General features: G+C 33.4%; 2 protein-coding genes across 3 annotated transcripts; one reads left to right on the top strand and one right to left on the bottom strand.

Moving 5' to 3' along the window:
* Positions 1-1,680: 1,680 nt before the first annotated feature.
* LOC140880285 (GTPase LSG1-2-like) lies at positions 1,681-7,495 on the bottom strand. Its single transcript, XM_073284600.1, has 7 exons — positions 7,101-7,495; positions 5,511-5,615; positions 5,342-5,428; positions 4,804-4,897; positions 3,596-3,652; positions 3,227-3,306; positions 1,681-3,146 (listed from the first exon to the last, which is right to left on the bottom strand). The coding sequence occupies exons 1-7, from the start codon at positions 7,322-7,324 to the stop codon at positions 1,988-1,990; spliced, it is 1,806 nt and encodes a 601-aa protein (XP_073140701.1). The 5' UTR covers positions 7,325-7,495; the 3' UTR covers positions 1,681-1,987.
* A 2,187-nt stretch (positions 7,496-9,682) lies between these two features.
* LOC140883320 (outer envelope protein 39, chloroplastic) lies at positions 9,683-13,375 on the top strand. Of its 2 annotated transcripts, XM_073289742.1 has the most exons (11): positions 9,685-9,886; positions 9,968-10,034; positions 10,161-10,202; positions 10,407-10,551; positions 11,076-11,234; positions 11,330-11,400; positions 11,496-11,574; positions 11,680-11,795; positions 12,077-12,224; positions 12,646-12,715; positions 12,914-13,375. In XM_073289742.1, exons 1-11 carry the CDS (start codon positions 9,853-9,855, stop codon positions 13,069-13,071), a joined length of 1,089 nt encoding a protein of 362 aa, XP_073145843.1. In that variant the 5' UTR covers positions 9,685-9,852; the 3' UTR covers positions 13,072-13,375. The 2 variants fall into 2 exon arrangements, with proteins under 2 accessions (XP_073145844.1, XP_073145843.1); XM_073289743.1 differs by lacking the exon at positions 11,496-11,574 and having other exon boundaries at positions 9,683-9,886; positions 11,685-11,795.
* The last annotated feature ends 3,612 nt before the right edge of the window (positions 13,376-16,987 follow it).

Here is a 16,987-nt window from a genome sequence, read left to right as displayed (position 1 = left end):
CACGCGATGCACGCTTGTACATTATTTTTTATTAATGTGATATAAAAATTATCGAGGGACTAAATTACAATGATAAAAATTATCGAGAGACTAAAATGCGATTTAAAATATTAAAATTTTAAAAAAATAGACAAAGGGCAATTTTGGTAAAACAAAAAATGATGTCTAAAGGAGAGATTATTTATATATAGGAAAGATAATGATAATAATAATAATAATAATAATAATAATAATAATAATAATAATTAATAAAAAATACACACGTCATGCGTGTGTAAAATAGAATTATATATATATATATTTAAAACAAAACATGGAGTGAGTGGTAGGTTTATTGAGAAAAATAATAGGAATGAATAATTATGAAATAATATATTTGAGTATTCTCAAAGATAGTTAACCGTTTGGTACAAGTACAATTAATACTTGTACAATTTATCTTATTCAATCTCACGTTTTTCTCGTCATATTATTTATCCATCTATTAATTATTTATTTTACATCAATAAAATCATTAAGCAGTTATCTTACATCAATCAAATCATTGAATTACTATATTACCCTTATAAATAATATTATTCATATTTTATTTATTCTTAAAAGGATAAAATGATAATTTATATTTTTAATATAAAATTCAATCAAATCAAATAAACTATAATCTATCAATCAAATCAAATACTAAATTAACTATCATTTTTTATTTATTTTATATTACATTATATTACTTATTCAAGTATTATAGTATTATTTATCATATTCTCGAACCAAACGGTGCCAAGTAAATGCTTGTTTTTAAATTATTATTATTATTATTTATTTAAAAATGCTAGATTTTATTGTGGAGGTACGCGCCGATGTGGGGCGTGGAAGAATAATGTTTGACCGAGTTGTGACAAATACATATGTGGTTTGGGGCTGGCAAGGGCCGTGCCTTATCATTTTAAAATCAATTAAAATTTTGTATAATATAATGGGGATGTCTCCAACATATAAGTTAAATTTCTCGATTACATTCATTTTTCAGAAAATTGACCAACAACGTTGTGAGACACCCAACATCCTTTTAAGCCCACAAAATCGTATATGGTGTCGTAAAATGTCTATATTTTTAATCTCATATCAATATCAATATATTATTTTAAAGAAAATCAAGATGGTGTTTTATTCATATTAATATATAGTATCTATATACATGTGATTGATTATACTTACCTATTTATTAAATAAAACATCATTGGATCTCCTTGTATCTTCTCTTCAACCAAAACTTTACTACATGTATACACTACACACACAAAATGTAATTACTAATTAGGGTGAAACAATTTGAGTCTGATAAAAATTATATGTAAAATAGTTTTTCTTATTCAAAAAAGTAAAAAGATTATTAGAGATTAGGTGAAGGTGATAAATGCCAATGGAAAATGATTGTTCATTAATTTCAAAGTGGGATTCCCATTGTGGTTGTTAGGATTATACAGTGTTATGCAACGGATCCTACTACTGTACTTGCAAATGGATTTTAAAGGCATATAATTAAAGTTTCCTGGTCATAAAGTTCGGGCCTAGGAATTTCTTTATTTTTTAAAAAAAAAATGTTTAAAGATAAAGTTAAAAAGCTTTTATGGGGAAAATCCAAATCATTTAATGCAAACATTCCTTTATAAAAAAAAAAAGTATAGGAAAAACAGTGTTTAAATAAGCTTTCATGAAACATTAAAATATTTCATCAAAAGATTTTGAGTCATGATTGCCCCCATGAGACCTCCACTCCTATAGTACTTTGTTGGGGCAAAATCAACATAATAAAATACAAAAGTCAACTTTTCAACACTTTGCAAAACCATATTAATTCAGAGTTTATAATAAGAACTGGAACATCGAATCCAGATTCAAGAGGTAGCAACATGGTCCCTCCAAAGAAAAATATGATATAATAACCAAGCTGGGAAAAAATGGCCATCTTTCGAGAAAACGAGCCCCTTCATGCAGCATTCAAAGGACCTGCATTCGCTGGCTTGTGAAAAACCCTAACCAGTGGCATTCCATCACCTCCATCGCCTCTCACTCTCCATGTTCGATCTTTCTTTCTCTGAGGCTTCTTGTGCTGTTTATGAGGCGCTCTCGAGGACTTCTTTGCGATTTCCTTACTGGGATATGACTCACTGGCCATGTCAAATGAATTCAGATCGTCTAATGCATGCTTTAGATTAGATTCGGGTTGGGCAGATTTGTTTTCAGGCATGGAAGGGTCATCTTCATCATCGGATGAGTCTGATTCATCTATCTCTGATGAGATGGCTGTTGTCGCAGCACCCTCGGAGTCGTCTACGTGGTCTGGCGTTCCCGGTGGCTTCTCAAAGTGGGGAAGCTTTCCGTGAATATAGTCCTTCAATATCAGTCGGGCGGCTCTAGTTTCATCTGGTAGTCCACTTGAGGCAACATATCCACGGGACGCACAGTATGATCTCAAAAATTCTGCAGCCAAAGGAGGCCGAGATTGTGACTCATGAGCCTTGGGTTTCGGTAAAGAGATTTTGTACACATCTTCAATAACAGATCTGGGCACTTGATTAGCCACAACCTGCACTGCTTCTCGGTTCTCAGTCATGCGATCAATAGGCAAGACCCCTGATGCAATCATATGAAATCTTGAACTTGTAAAGGAAGGAAACACCAATCCAGGACAATCACAAAGAGTAAGTTTTTCGGATATCATCAACGTTTGGAAATGCTTCGTTTTTCCCGGAGTTGAGGTTACACCGGTCCTCTTCTCTCCAACCAAAGCGTTGATTGTAGAACTCTTCCCTACATTAGGATATCCAACAAATCCTACAACTACACCGCGAGGGGATACATCTCCGACAAGATTCTCATTGTCTGAATGAATGTGAGATGGTCCTGCAGAACTCGACCTTGTTCTGTTCGCCATTGAAACTATATCCTCGGCTTCAGATTGCAGACGAGCAAGTAGCTCATCCCTACCATATACTTTAGCATCCACACAGGCCAACTCATGCTGTATATTTTGCATACCAGATGAGAGACTTAGAGTTTTCCCCTCTAAAGCCGCAGATGCAGCCTTGGCTGACCAGAAAAGAAAGAGAATCCCATTCTGATGAAAGTATTTAGCCCATTTTTCTCTGTCATGACACATATTTGGTATAAGTAACAAAGGAGGAAACAAGTCGAGGAACAACATTAGAGTGTTAAAAATACTCACCTAACTGAAAATGGTAGAAGATCCGCCTTGTTGATGAGAAGCAATGTCCTTTTGTGCTCATCTATTTCTCGTGCATACGCCTGCAAATTTGTAAAATTCTCATTCTACCGGTAAACCTAGCCAACACAATATCGGCAACTTAACTTCTTTTCGGCATCACAGTAAATATTTTTTCTTCTTTAAACATATTTTTTTGGCGTTTCAGTCTGATCATGCAGTAAGCCTGAAAATGTCTCTGCAGTAGAGATAACCGTGGTGCACAGCCATTATTCCCCATTAAAAATCATTTTCCACATTTCTTCATATTACCGTTACATCTAGCTTATAGAGTGTTATAAAATTAACAAAAGAAATAATTAATTCTATCACCTCAAGGTCAGGGCATCGGTAAAAGAGCGGGTCCCTTGCATCAACAACCATTACCAACTTCAAGAAGAGATGTGAAATACATCAGTAATTTTTTTGCACAAACATACATCAGTATTTAGTTAAACCAAATTCAACAGTAAAAAAGATGCAGATCAAATTGTCAAAAGAACAAAGGGGAAAAGAAAAATAATTATGGTGCTCAAAAAATGAACATCATAGGACATTTTCATTGAGGCTACAGAGCCTGCGGACTCTAATCACCCACAATGGCCACTGCTGAAACAGGTATGATCGTTATTTCTGAGGCAAGAAAGATTATAAAAAGTAAAAACGCATTCAAGGAACTAGCTTCTAGAGGAATTCCACTCATATAAACTGCACCAGATAACTCCTTAACCCTTCCACCTCTTACCAAGACAAGACAAAGAATGTTCTTGTGAATGATTGCCGATACTGGGTGTATAAAGCAGTGATTTCAAATCCAGAATCTAATCATACTTTGGCAACTTTTACGCAAGGTAGAGTTTGGTTTTCAGGGGTGATAGTGGAAATCTTGATAGAAGTAAGGGAGGAGAAGGGTACCCTAAATACAAATATAACACATTTCTCTTAACCTCAAAGGAGTTGGCATGTTGGAAGGCACAAACATGTAAAAGTGACAATGATCAAACATGGCCAGGGCTATTACGTAAAAAAAACCGAGAATAATTAAAAATAAATCTTCGAACAACGGATAAATGGAATGAAAATTGTGAATAGCAGATCAAAATTAACTTCTGTTGGCATCAAAGGTTGCCAACCAGCAAAAGTGAAAAAATAAATTGTGTCACTGATGTTATACAATCAATTTTAAAAATCGATAAATATCTTGTTCTTTTTATTCCTCACGCCACAAAAAAAAACGACAAAAACAAACAAATCTGCATTTCAACACTAGGCCACTAATCATTATAATCCAGAGTTTCAGACGAACAAACATGCCAAAGATACAAGTAATCTTCAAATCTAATCCCGCAAAACAGTAAAATTTGACCCAACATATGATAGTAGATAAGTAGTAGTAGTCTCTTCAATACAAAAATGCATTACTAAATCAAGAACAAACCACTTGGGTTAGACTTCACACCATGTCAAATATGCCAAAATATGTAAATCAAGTTCCTAAATTCTAAAAATTTCACAAAAAAAACTTGGAGTAGTGCACTCACCAAATCACTGCGTTCAAGCACCCTCCAAAGTTGTCTCCAGATATCAAGGTTCTTCTCAAATGGAGTCAGAACTAGCTTCTCATTCTCTTCAAGCCTGAAGGGGAAGTAGACAATGAATTCTTAGTAAATCAAGGGGAAAAAAATGAACACAGAAACACACATGATTTTTTTATTTCCCTAAAATCCATGGATCCAGGTGCCGATGGAAAAACTACACATGACCAGAAAAATATAAAGTTGATGGCGTTAGAAGTACAAGGCACAGATATCCAGAAAGTATTGACATATTTGTGTTACTCCAATAAAATATAATGACAATTTTACAGAGAGCGAAAACGAACATCACTTAACCTGCAAAAACCAAATATCATAAAACAACTAACAAGACAATGACAACAAAAATATGAGTATCTTACAAATAGATTCAGGTTTGGGGAAACCATAAGCACACTCAGTTATATGAATGTATTCGAGGCACAAAAAGATAGATTAATCATTAATGTAATCAATCCTTCTTATTTTGACTAGCACGGCTGACCTTGCAAGGTTACGACGCCACTCTAGAAAAGCTCGTTTTTCATTAGCATCAAGCTCTTCTACAGACATTTTTGCACTCCACGGTGGCCTAGAAATACAAATATTATCATTAGCCTCAACATTTAACGGCAGACGATTCATTGCATACATAGATAAGAAGAGAGGGATGCCTGCGTGGAACTCTTAGGCTACTAGCATGCAAAGCTTCCTCTTTCTTTTGCTGCTCCCTTCTTTCCACAGATGTCATCTCATCATTGGTGCTAGAAGCCGAGTCCCTGAGCCATCAAAAATACAATTTGGACGTTAGTGAAAAGGATAACCAGAAAAATTATACGGTGTTCGTGGATTATGTGATATATTGTAGGGATAATAAAGACTGATGTGGTTGTTATAGCCTTTAGCTGAAGGTCGAACAAAAAATTGAATTGTTATTTGTTATACACCAACCATATAGATTCTTTGATATGATACTATCATGAATACAAGATAAGGGCATCCAAAGAGGTAAAGAAGTCCACCTGCTTGCCAAAAGGAATATATAATAACTCATAGGAGAGAACCTAGCAGCATCATTCAGATGCAAGAAATTAAGCAACTTGCCATCTTTGAGACACAGATGCTATACATTTGAATGATTTACCACCTAAAAGATTCAATTTCGATCTCTAAGTTTTTCCTAGTGTTCACCCTGAGGAAAAAGCTTAATTCCAATGGGAAAAGGAAATTGGTGAACGTGCTATAATTAATACTAGCAGCTACACACACGTATTTGTGCAAAGTAACAAAAAAACCTATATGTTATACTTTTTATCTTTCAAACATTTGGTTCATGTCACAACCTATAAAAAACTGTGATTATAAAACTTAGTTGTATAAAATGCTATAATTAACTGTGCTGCTTATTTAACCATAACGTGGTTGTTTTGCTAAGGTGAGTCGGTAGTTTAGTGTTTGATTTGGAGTGCATAGATGGAAATTGTGATAAAGGGAAGTTGGTGGGATAACTGTATGGCGCTTCCCCGTGTTCTTTTCCAACCTAATTGAGAACGAAAATTATGGCAGAGGGATGCTGCAGTTATTTTTTATTTTACCATACCAAGAGACCATGCGATGGCCCTCTTAAATAAATAGGAATAGATGAGATACCGGAGAGGCAATGAAATCCACCTGCTTGTTAAAGGAATTTCTAACAACTCATGCAGAGACACTTGGCAGCATCAAATCCATCCACCGAGTGCTGACAATTATTATTATTCACGTATGTACTGAGTTACATGGTGGTAAACTCGGCTACTAGTGTATGCAACTATAGAAGGAAACAGGGGGTTTGAAAATTTTGGTGGTCTGCTCTGTTTCTTTTCCACTTTTCTAGAGTTGCAGACATACTCGGAATTACCTATTTATTTTCTCTCAAATTTAAACAAATAACAACTTAGATAACCATCATCTTACACTGCAATCTGCCATCAGGGACCGACTTTGCTTGCCCATCTACTACTTTCATGCTTACAAATGAAATTCGATTTTTTCTGTCTTAATTTGCCAAAAATATTAAAACTCGTAATAATGGGATGCTTATTCAACAAAATTTGAGCACATAAGCTCCAAATACACCCCGTCAAATCCGTGGATTCAACAAAAAGACCCTTGTAAAGAACAAGAATTTGTGAATTTCCGGCCCCCGATGGTAACAGTAACTGAAAATAAATATAGCAATGAAATCATGAAAACTAGTTACTGGAAAAAACCCCGAAGCTTACATATTGATAGCGAGGTTGGCGGGGCTGTTGATGGAGGAAAAAAGGCGGTGTGCCTCGTCGGCCTGCTCTATAACTGCATCGATATCGTTAACCTCCGTCACCGATTCCAACACTTTCTTTTGCTGGCTCCTGTAATAATTCCCCATCTCCTTCGACTGCTGTATCATCTGATTATGGTGCTTCACCAGAGCCCTCCCCAGCCCGGTCTTTTCTCCCTTCCCCATCACGAAATACTCCCTCCCACCTGCCTTGTCCTTTCTTTCACCCTTTCTCTGCTATTCAATCGGCTAAAGATGAACGCAGAAATGTAAAACCCTCGCCGGAATTTCGCTTTTATGTATATATATTTGTGTGGACGCGCAAGGGACCGAAGGACGGTGTCCCAAGAGCTCAGCTGAAGCAGGCGTCGCGACGCTTTCTAAGATTTGGTAATTGGGCTTCATTCATGCCCAAATTTCCCTAACATTGATTTGTGAACTACTTCAAGAGGCCCATATCTAAATAAGGCCCAATTTAGGGTTCCGTTACGGATCACAGGGCCCACAAAGTTCTTATTTTGAATTGATTTTCTACCATATACGATTTTGATTATAAACACTAATGGAACTTCTAAGTTTTTTTAAGAAGAATAGAGAGATGGGGGGTTTTAGATGTCTTAGAGATAGTTGAATTGGTTGAGTACGTAAAGTTTTGGTACCAAAAAAAAAAAAAAAAAAACTTCTCTACTTGTTTGATGTTTTTGCATCTGAAAAAGTAGTCGTATTGGATTTCTCATCGTAAAAATGAATTTGAGTTCTTGATATCGAGATGATTTTAACGAGAAAATAAATCTTTTGTACTTATGCTCAATTATAAAAACCAAACAATTTTCTCAAAAAACAAAAAACAAACTTATTAATGACCCAATTTCATTAGAAAAAAGGTAAAATCCATGTCATGCGATTAGTAATCAATTAAGGGAGTGTTCGGTATAACTTCTACAAAGTGCTTCTTAGTTTCTAGCTACATAGAAGTGTTTTTGAGTGTTTGTGAATGTTAAGGGAGTGTTTGCAATCACTAAAAAAAAAGTGATTGTTAGCTTTTGACTTAAAAAATCATTTTTATGTGTTTCTTAAACCTAGATTATGTGTTACCTTATGCTTAATTTAATTAAAATCCAAAAGCTAGTCATATGGTGATTATGATTCTCCAAAAGTGATTCTAATAAGAAGGTCATTGCTAAAATCAATCTAATCACTTATTTATCAAACACTATCCAACTTTGATTTTTAGATTTTCACATATGTTTTCAAACACTACCAACTTTTGATTTTTCTTAACTTTTTTATAATTTATAAATTAATCACTTCTACAAAAGTGCAATCTATTGCAAACACTTCCTAAGGGGGTGTTTGCAATCACTAAAAAAAATGATTGTTAGCTTTTGGCTTAAAAAAAAAAATTTGTGTGTTTTTTAAACCTAGATTATGTGTTAGCTTATGCTTAACTTAATTGAAATCCAAAAGCTAGTCATGTGGTGATTATGATTCTCCAAAAGTGATTCTAATAAGAAAGTCATTGTTAAAATCACTATAATCACTTATTTATCAAACACTACCAAACTTTTTTTTTTATTTTCACATTTGTTTCCAAACACTACCAACTTTTGATTTTTCTTAACTTTTTTATAATCTATAAATTAATTACTTTTACAAAAACACAATCTATTGCAAACACTCCCTAAATTATGTTTTAATTTCTACAACTTTTACCTAAAAGTAAGAAGCTAAAATTTGATGTTTTTTTAGCTGATGTTTTTTTGTTTATAAAATTACAAGTTGACATATATACTCTTAATAAACTTATCATATTACATATGTTTTTATTATTTTTAATTTTTTTTTTAATTTTACATTATTATTACAAGTATTTTTTTAAAAAATATTTTTTATATTTTACATTATTATTACAAGTATTTTTTAAAAAAACATTTTTTAAAATTTTACATTATTATTACAATAATTTATTTAAATATATATATATATATATATATATATATATATATATTGCATTGTCATACATTTTTGTACATGTCTTGTATATTTATGCATTTTTTTTCATTTTTAATATTTTTATTTTTATTAATCTTATATATTTTTTCAAGTATTCATCTTATAAAAAAATAAAATATTTTTGATACAAAATTCATAATGTAAAATAATATATAAACTCATTTTTTATAGTATGAGTATAAAAAATTAAATAATCAAATAAGAATATGGTTGTCATTTAGTTAAAAAAAATTAAGCTTGGAATGAATTATTCTCCAAATGCTAAACTTTAGCTTGTATTAGCTTTCAAATTCTATTTTCAAACACTCTCTACTTTAGCTTCTCACCAACTTCAAAATAATCGCTACTAGAATCATTTTTAAATAAGCAAAAGCTCTGCAAAACATTCCCTAAATCTTAAATCTCATGGACCCAATAAAATGTACCCACGTATGGAGTCCAGTGAAGGCCGGCCCAGTTGATAAAATAAACGTCAAAAGCCCAAACATTCTCCACGTGTGGGCCATTGAAGAATCTCATATCCCGTCCAGAAAAAGAAAGAGATAACTTGAGAATTAGCAAGATTCTGCGGCAGTGTCTGTGTCTGTGTATGTGTTTCTGTGTCGATTTTTTCTAACATTTGGTTTCCGAAGGTGAAATAAAGGGAATTGAAATTACGTTGAAAGGTCGAATGTCACGGCAGTTTTTGGATTTGTAATGGGATGGGAGCCCAGAAAAGCATTCACGCTGGCAATGGTTGGGACCAAATTTAGGAAATTTCAAAATTTTTCTTGCGAATTGTTTGCTTATCGTTTCTTTTCTTGAATGTGTTTGTAGCGAAGATAGACTTCAATGTAGATTTCACCCACAAACTATGCGCCGCTTTGATGTTCCATCCCCTGAGGTTTCTGCTCTATCTGAAATATAATTTATTTTTAAACGTTTATCAAGTGTGTGTATTGGGCAAGGTTCCATTTTCTTTGCCTTTTTCTGCTTGTTGAAACGCCACTCGTTTGCTTTATCTCAACAGGGATGCTGGTGTGGGGAGTCCACTTTCGCTTGTTATTGGAAGGTGGCTTTTTTTTTTCTTTTTTTTTTCTATTTTCCCGAATGCGTTAGGAAATGATATAGATATTTCTGTGTTTTTGGATTATTGTGGCGGGGTGAGGACCGGATGGGTTTGTACTGTTATTATTTATTTATTGAGATGTATTTGTTTTTGCGATGGAATTAAGAGACTGAGAATGATAATCGTTGAATTTGCATCCTTTGGCAGTCTCTGCGTTAAGCACCCAAATTTGTTTGGAAAGAGTGAAAAGCTTGATGTCTTGTGGGATAAAGGGCTCTGTGATTCCAATATCTTGGTTACTTACAGGAAGCCAAGACCAGAATGGCTTCCGCAACACGCATTGGTCCTTCAGGTTTCTACAGTTCTACTTTAGCGGTTGTTTTTATACTTTTCCACTGGGGGTAGCAAGACTAGTCGGTTGCATGTCTGATATTTAAAGCCACATTATACAAAGTTTCATACTCTAGTTTATATTAAATGATTTTAGGTTCGACGACTTTGTTTTTTTTTAAATTTTTATAAAGTACTCCTTTTTTATTTCTTCATGATGTAATTCGGTAGTGACTAGAGTGAAACAGTCGTTTTGGAAATTTAAACTTTTATACTAATGCAAGAACAAACATGGAGTTTTGTTATCAAGGGATGGTTCTATGTTAAAATTCGTGCAGTAGGTTAGGCTTATTATCGAGCTGATTCTTCAACCATTTGGCTTAGTTTTTTAGCAACGCTTTCCACTATTATTCAGTGACACTTTAGATGAGTTATTGAAAAGTTGGTCCAATTTACATGCATGTTCTTTTTACCGTTTTGATAAATATAGTTTTATCTTGACCATGGTATTATAGGGTCTAATTTTAGCATTACTTTGCTCTCCAGCACTCCATTTCTCCAGAGATTGGGATTCATGGCCTGCCGGTTGACAACTTCTCTCGTACAGGGAGCGGAGGTGTCAATCTGTATCGTTTGTCTACTGGAGTAGAACTGAGTGAGCCTGCAAGTTCCAATTGGAGCAGTAAAACCAGCGTAAAGTTTGAGGTGTGTTCCTTATCAAATGGTGCTAATTTGTTTCTGAATGACAGTTCTATCAACCTTATTGCCTTCTTATGCTAACAAAATGCATTTCAATGCAGCATGTTCGTCCTGTTAATGATGACGGACGCTCAATAAGCAGAGATCTTCAAGGATTTCCAATTACGTGCAGGTAGCTGAAGCCTCTACTTTCACGTTCTCTCTCTCTCTTATTTTTTTCTCTGTGATATTAAATAAAAAATTTCCTCTCTGATGCTTTTTCCTCAGTGGTGGTGACCATGATAGTATGGTAGTGCTCAAACAAGAATCTCGATTTGCGAAAGCAAATGACCGCAGTTTTACTCAAGTACTACCTTTTCCTTACCTAACCGGACTAGATCTTACATATGTATATATAAATACGAAATCAGTACATGCAGATTGTGATAAAGTGCTCAATGAATTTTTGTAGTTTAGTCTGCAAATAGAACAAGGGATTCCTATTCTTTCTAAGTGGCTGATCTTCAACCGGTTCAAGTTTGCTGCATCGAAGGGAATAAGGCTTGGTCCAGCATTTTTCTTGACAAGGTGAGTACCGATTGGCATGTCAGACAAAAAATTAGAAGATTTTTTAGAACTTGGGCCTAGATCTTGTAAATGAGGAAGAGGGAGAGAAGGTATTTGTAAATATTTAAATTATAAAAGCTTTATTCCGAATAGTTATAAAACAAACAGCTATGAGAATGCAAAGAAAGCATTGCCGGTACACAAGATCGATCGTATTCTAACATCCTTTCCCTGTGTTTCTCTGTTTTTTTATAATTTGTTTTAGTGTTCTAATTTGTGCTCCTATATGTGCCTTCTGGTAGCCTTACAGGTGGCTCTATTGTGGGGGACATTGCTCCTTATCAAGCGTTTTCAATTGGAGGACCTGGTAGTGTGCGAGGGTATGGTGAAGGTGGCGTAGGATGTGGTAGATCATGCCTCATTGCGAGCAGTGAACTGACAGTACCACTGGTTTGTGATTTCATAATTTTGTTTGAAAATGCTTGTTTCTAAATGATTCTGTGAACTACGTCCATTATATGTCCAGTGTTCCTAGAGAATTAAGCCCTTAATTTGCTTGGATCTAAAGCTCGGATATTTCAGGATTCTGGATAGTCTACATTTTACAATATATATTTTTATTATGACACCTTAAAGAAAATGTAATTTCTTGTAGTTCTTGTGGTGATCACTGCTTAGCTTTCTCAATTTGTTCAGTATGATTGAATTTTATGCTGTATTTTTTTTCTTCTGCTTTTCAGAAAGAGAGTTTGGCGATTCTTACAGACATTGGCCTGATGATAATTCAATTAATCGCATCTTCCTGTTATGTCTACATCAGTTACTGAGTGTTGCTCTTTGTCATTAACGTCTTATATATTATTGTATCCAGAGCCCAATTTTAGAAGGTGCAATTTTCTTGGATGGTGGATCTGATTTGGGATCTGGTCGTCTCGTGCCTGGTCGGTTTTGATCCCTTAAACTTTGTTTGTCGGACTGTTTAATGAGTTTTATCTGGATGTAAACAAGAAACTTTCATGGCTTAAAACTGGCAAACACATTGTTTTCTCGTTGTATATTGATATAAAATCTTTATTGCATAGTTTGCTCCGAATTCTGTAAGCTAAAGGGGCTTTGTTTGTTTGTTTGTTTTTCCCCAGGAAATCCTTCTCTTAGGCATGGTAAACCTGGAAGCGGTGTTGGGTTTGGATATGGACTTCGGTTTAAGTCCCATTTGGGACACTTGCAGGTCGACTATGCTATCAACGCTTTTAACCAGAGAACTGTATATTTTGGGTTCAGTAACCTTGCTCGATGACCCTCTCTGCCGGATGGTTCATAATATCCAAAACCGAAGTAACACTTGAAAACGGGTGTAGTTTTTGTGTGGAAGGAGATATGATTCAAGTGGCTGGTGTCGAAAGAGTTTATCTTAGTGTTCCTCAGTTATGTTTTTCCTATCATTTAGAAGTAAAACTTTTTAGCCACAATTTCTTGAGAAAATTCAAACCACATGGTTCTTTTCCTTGTGTTTGAAGCATCATTATAAGAGATTATACATACAAACAATCAGTATATTTATGTATGTATTATGTATACATTGGAGAGCAATAAAGGATACTTTTTGGTAAAGTTGGGTAATTATGTCCTCATGTTTTTAATACACGGTATGGAATATAGGATTTTGTTGATGCTAACCCATTGGGATAGTGCCCAATGAGATAGTCAACGGTCCAGATTCAATGCAAGTGAGATGTTCGCGCGAACATCTCACTTGCATTGAAAAATGGGCCGTTGGAAGTACCTACATGCCAGCATCGACTTTACCGGAATATAGAATAGAACATCTCACTTGCATTGAAAAATGGGCCGTTGGAAGTACCCACATGCTAGCATCGACTTTACCGGAATATATAATAGGAAAAGAAGAAGATTTCTACACAATAAATAATGTTACAATACAAAGTATCCCTAAACCTGAGTCTGGTGCATTCCTTATTATTGAGCCCACCGGTTGACTTGTGTTCTTGCTTGAACAGTAAATTATGACAATCCCATGAGTAATTGGGGTATCTAAAAACCAATCAAACATGAGATTATGAACCAATCAGGGGTTAATCACCCCAACCAAATGGCTCCTGAGAGAATTGGTTTTGTAGGGATATTAATGTGGCGGGTTTGGTCAATCTTAGGATCGTCCTGTCTTATTTTAACCTTGTCTTTATTCGTTTCAAAACTCAACGAAATTTAATCCAGATTAGATATATTAACATGTCAAGTATTATACAAAGTTTTAATTCCAATAAATACATAATAATAAAAAAAAGTCCGAACATTACCCCATAGATAGATTCATCAAAATTACATTCAAATCATAAAATTTTAATAATAAATTAGCAATAAGTGATGATAATATCTTTTACTATTTATTAGTCTAAGCACCACAAAAAAACTTATGATGTCTTGATCTGATTTTTAATAACCCAAAATTGTCCCTCCACTTATCCACGTTCTTCATTTTCCCCCTTCTCAATTGGCGTTTGTGATATTTAGTTTTGAATGTATTTTTACACAAGTGAAATATATAATATTTGTGTTTTACGTTACACACACAGTGTGTGTGCACAGATTGCTAGTTGTGAATAAAAAATATGAGTAAGGTCTAAACCTGATCAAAGGGGTTGCGACCTAGATGGATCTAATCCCGGCCCATTCCTATCTGTACTTGTATATTGAAGTTTGTTGAAATTGGTTTTTTTTTTTGGGGCTTTTATTAGGTTGTTACCAAAAATGATGATGATGTTATTATCATCATTATTTTGTTATTATTATTATTATTATTATTATTATTATTATTATTATTTATTTATTTATTAAAAAATGAAGATAATCTTCATCCGCCAATTTATTTCCTAACAAGGCCGTGTTTGGTGATAGTCCACAAACACTGATAAAAAGTGATCGCCTACCACCACCATTTCTTTTAATTTTGTTAAACTTATATTCCTCCAAAATAGATAAAGAAATGAACATTTTTTGTTTCGTTATTTTAGATATGTCCTTTCCACGTACAACTCGTATACACCTATGTAACTTGATTAATGTGTTCGTGCCAATCTTTGATTCTTCTACATATTTCTTAGACAATGATTGTGCCATTTAGAGTCAATGGGTGCATTTTTAACATTTCAAGAAATTCAATTTTTATATGTATGTATAAATAATAAAATGATTTATTCACATGCGTTTTTCTTGCCCCAAATGAGCTCAACTCTGTTTAAAATCCTTGATGGTGGAGTCATAGCGTTAGCTGTTAGATAAAATTTTGACAAAATAAACAACAATAATGACTCGAAGTGATAATGTTAATATGGTGTCAAAAAATTCAATAAAAGGATGAGAATATGATTTTTTAAAAATAGATAACTATCAAAATAATACAAATAATAGTATTTGACATATATAAAATAATAATTTTTTTTAGAATAAAAACTTCCATTAATTAATGAGATAACGAGTAAGGTTTAGAACGTCATCTAGCCAAAATGGCATACAACCATTAAGCCACTCAATGAAATAGTTGTTGTTGTTATTATTATTATATTTGTATTATGTTTATATTTTTTTTAATGAGCTGTATTAAGGGATGAGATGGAGTGAGCAGGGACGGAACCAGGGTTATGTAGTAGGGAGGGCTAAATTTTTATGTTTTTATTGTTAAACAGGTTAACAAGTTCTTTACATTGCATTAATATTTAATACTATTAAATTATATATCTTATATTTCCTAATTATATATATTTTTAAAAAAAACAATTTTGTAAAAATTTGACTGCGTGATTAGAAATTTATTTTTGATTTTTAATTTGCTTGAATTAATAGTTTATTATATATTATCCAAATGTACCAATTGTCTTGCAATTTTCTATTAGTATTTTTCAAAAAAGAAAATTGAAAAAATATAAACAAACTCCCCTGCAAATCCATAAGTTACGAAAAAATAAAACTAAAAAACGCACTAAATTTTGAACTCAAGATTACATTTTCATAGCCAAAATATTTCGTAAACATGCTAATTAGAAGCATTAAGCCTAATAAATGTAGTGAAGATTTGGGTTGTACTATAAAAATTATATACATATACATGTGAGGGCCCAGCCTAGCCCACACAATGGGTCCGTCTCTGCAGTGAGGGATGAGAAATCATTTTAAAAAAAAGAATTATATTGAAAATTTGGAGGGTGAGATATAATTATAAATGGGACGGAGTTGAGAGGGAGTGCAAGCATGATCCCCAGACTCCATCCCTGCATCGATTTGAGTATAATTACACCCCAAAAATTAGCTCCATGGAATGATTATGGAAAGAAATTAATCCAGTCGACGTGAGATACCTAACACATCCATATCATGATCATGAATGAAAATATGAAATGAATAACTGAAGCATGATAGTTTACAAGGCACTAACGAGTGACATATTACCAATTAGGGTAGTCCGACACATAAAAATGGGTTTGAGCTCTAATACCATACTAATTACTAAGGTCATGAACTCGTGCTCAACTGCACCCAAAAACTACCTCATACATGATAGTTTAAGTCCATATTTACAACTCTAAAAAACTTTATCCAATCGATATGGAACATCTAAAAAATAAATATAAAATGTATTAATTTTGGTAAGCTTATTAATTGTAGTGTTTGGTAGATTATTAACTATGTAAATTTACTTTAAATCTTCAAATTCAAACATAAATTTGCATTCGGTCTTCGTCAGAAAAAAGTATGTTTGAGTATCCCGATCTATAATAAAATATTTCTGCACTTTCTGGGCCAATATGTTTTTTTTCGGATGAATGTCCGTACAAAAATTTGAAAATACGGTACTAATACATTTGAACATAAACGGTTTTAAATTTGGTACTAATTAATAATGATTTTGAGTACACAAAAATATATGCAAATATTGTTATCAATTATATATTTGTCTTCTTTATAATGAACAACGGTACACAACATTGAAAATATAGTACTAATATATGATATTATAACTGCTTGTTTTAGATCTGGTACTAATATATGATTATTACGTATCCAATTAAGCATGTGTGGCATATAAATAAATTTGTTCAAATTTTATACCCAAAATTTTATCTTTTGTATGGATCTAAATCATTTAGTGCTCAAAGAACATATATTATTATCATATTTTCAATGTTTTGTAGCGACTT

Source organism: Henckelia pumila, chromosome 2 (assembly GCF_033568475.1).
Source record: "Henckelia pumila isolate YLH828 chromosome 2, ASM3356847v2, whole genome shotgun sequence".
Taxonomy (NCBI): domain Eukaryota; kingdom Viridiplantae; phylum Streptophyta; class Magnoliopsida; order Lamiales; family Gesneriaceae; genus Henckelia; species Henckelia pumila.
Note: the sequence above shows the minus strand (reverse complement) of the source record. Positions and strands in the feature narration are given on the sequence as shown.

Bases quoted from the DNA above. Each gene is read 5' to 3' on its own strand.
- LOC140883320 (XM_073289742.1), top strand. From the start codon at position 9,853: ATGGGAGCCCAGAAAAGCATTCACGCTGGCAATG. The intron at 9,887-9,967 runs GTTGGGACCAAA...ATGTGTTTGTAG, and splicing joins AAGCATTCACGCTGGCAATG to CGAAGATAGACTTCAATGTA. The intron at 11,235-11,329 runs GTGTGTTCCTTA...ATTTCAATGCAG, and splicing joins AAACCAGCGTAAAGTTTGAG to CATGTTCGTCCTGTTAATGA.
- LOC140880285 (XM_073284600.1), bottom strand. From the start codon at position 7,324: ATGGGGAAGGGAGAAAAGACCGGGCTGGGGAGGGCTCTGGTGAAGCAC. The intron at 3,653-4,803 runs GTGAGTGCACTA...CTCTTCTTGAAG, and splicing joins TGCTTGAACGCAGTGATTTG to TTGGTAATGGTTGTTGATGC. The intron at 3,307-3,595 runs GTGATAGAATTA...ACAAATTTGCAG, and splicing joins ACCGATGCCCTGACCTTGAG to GCGTATGCACGAGAAATAGA.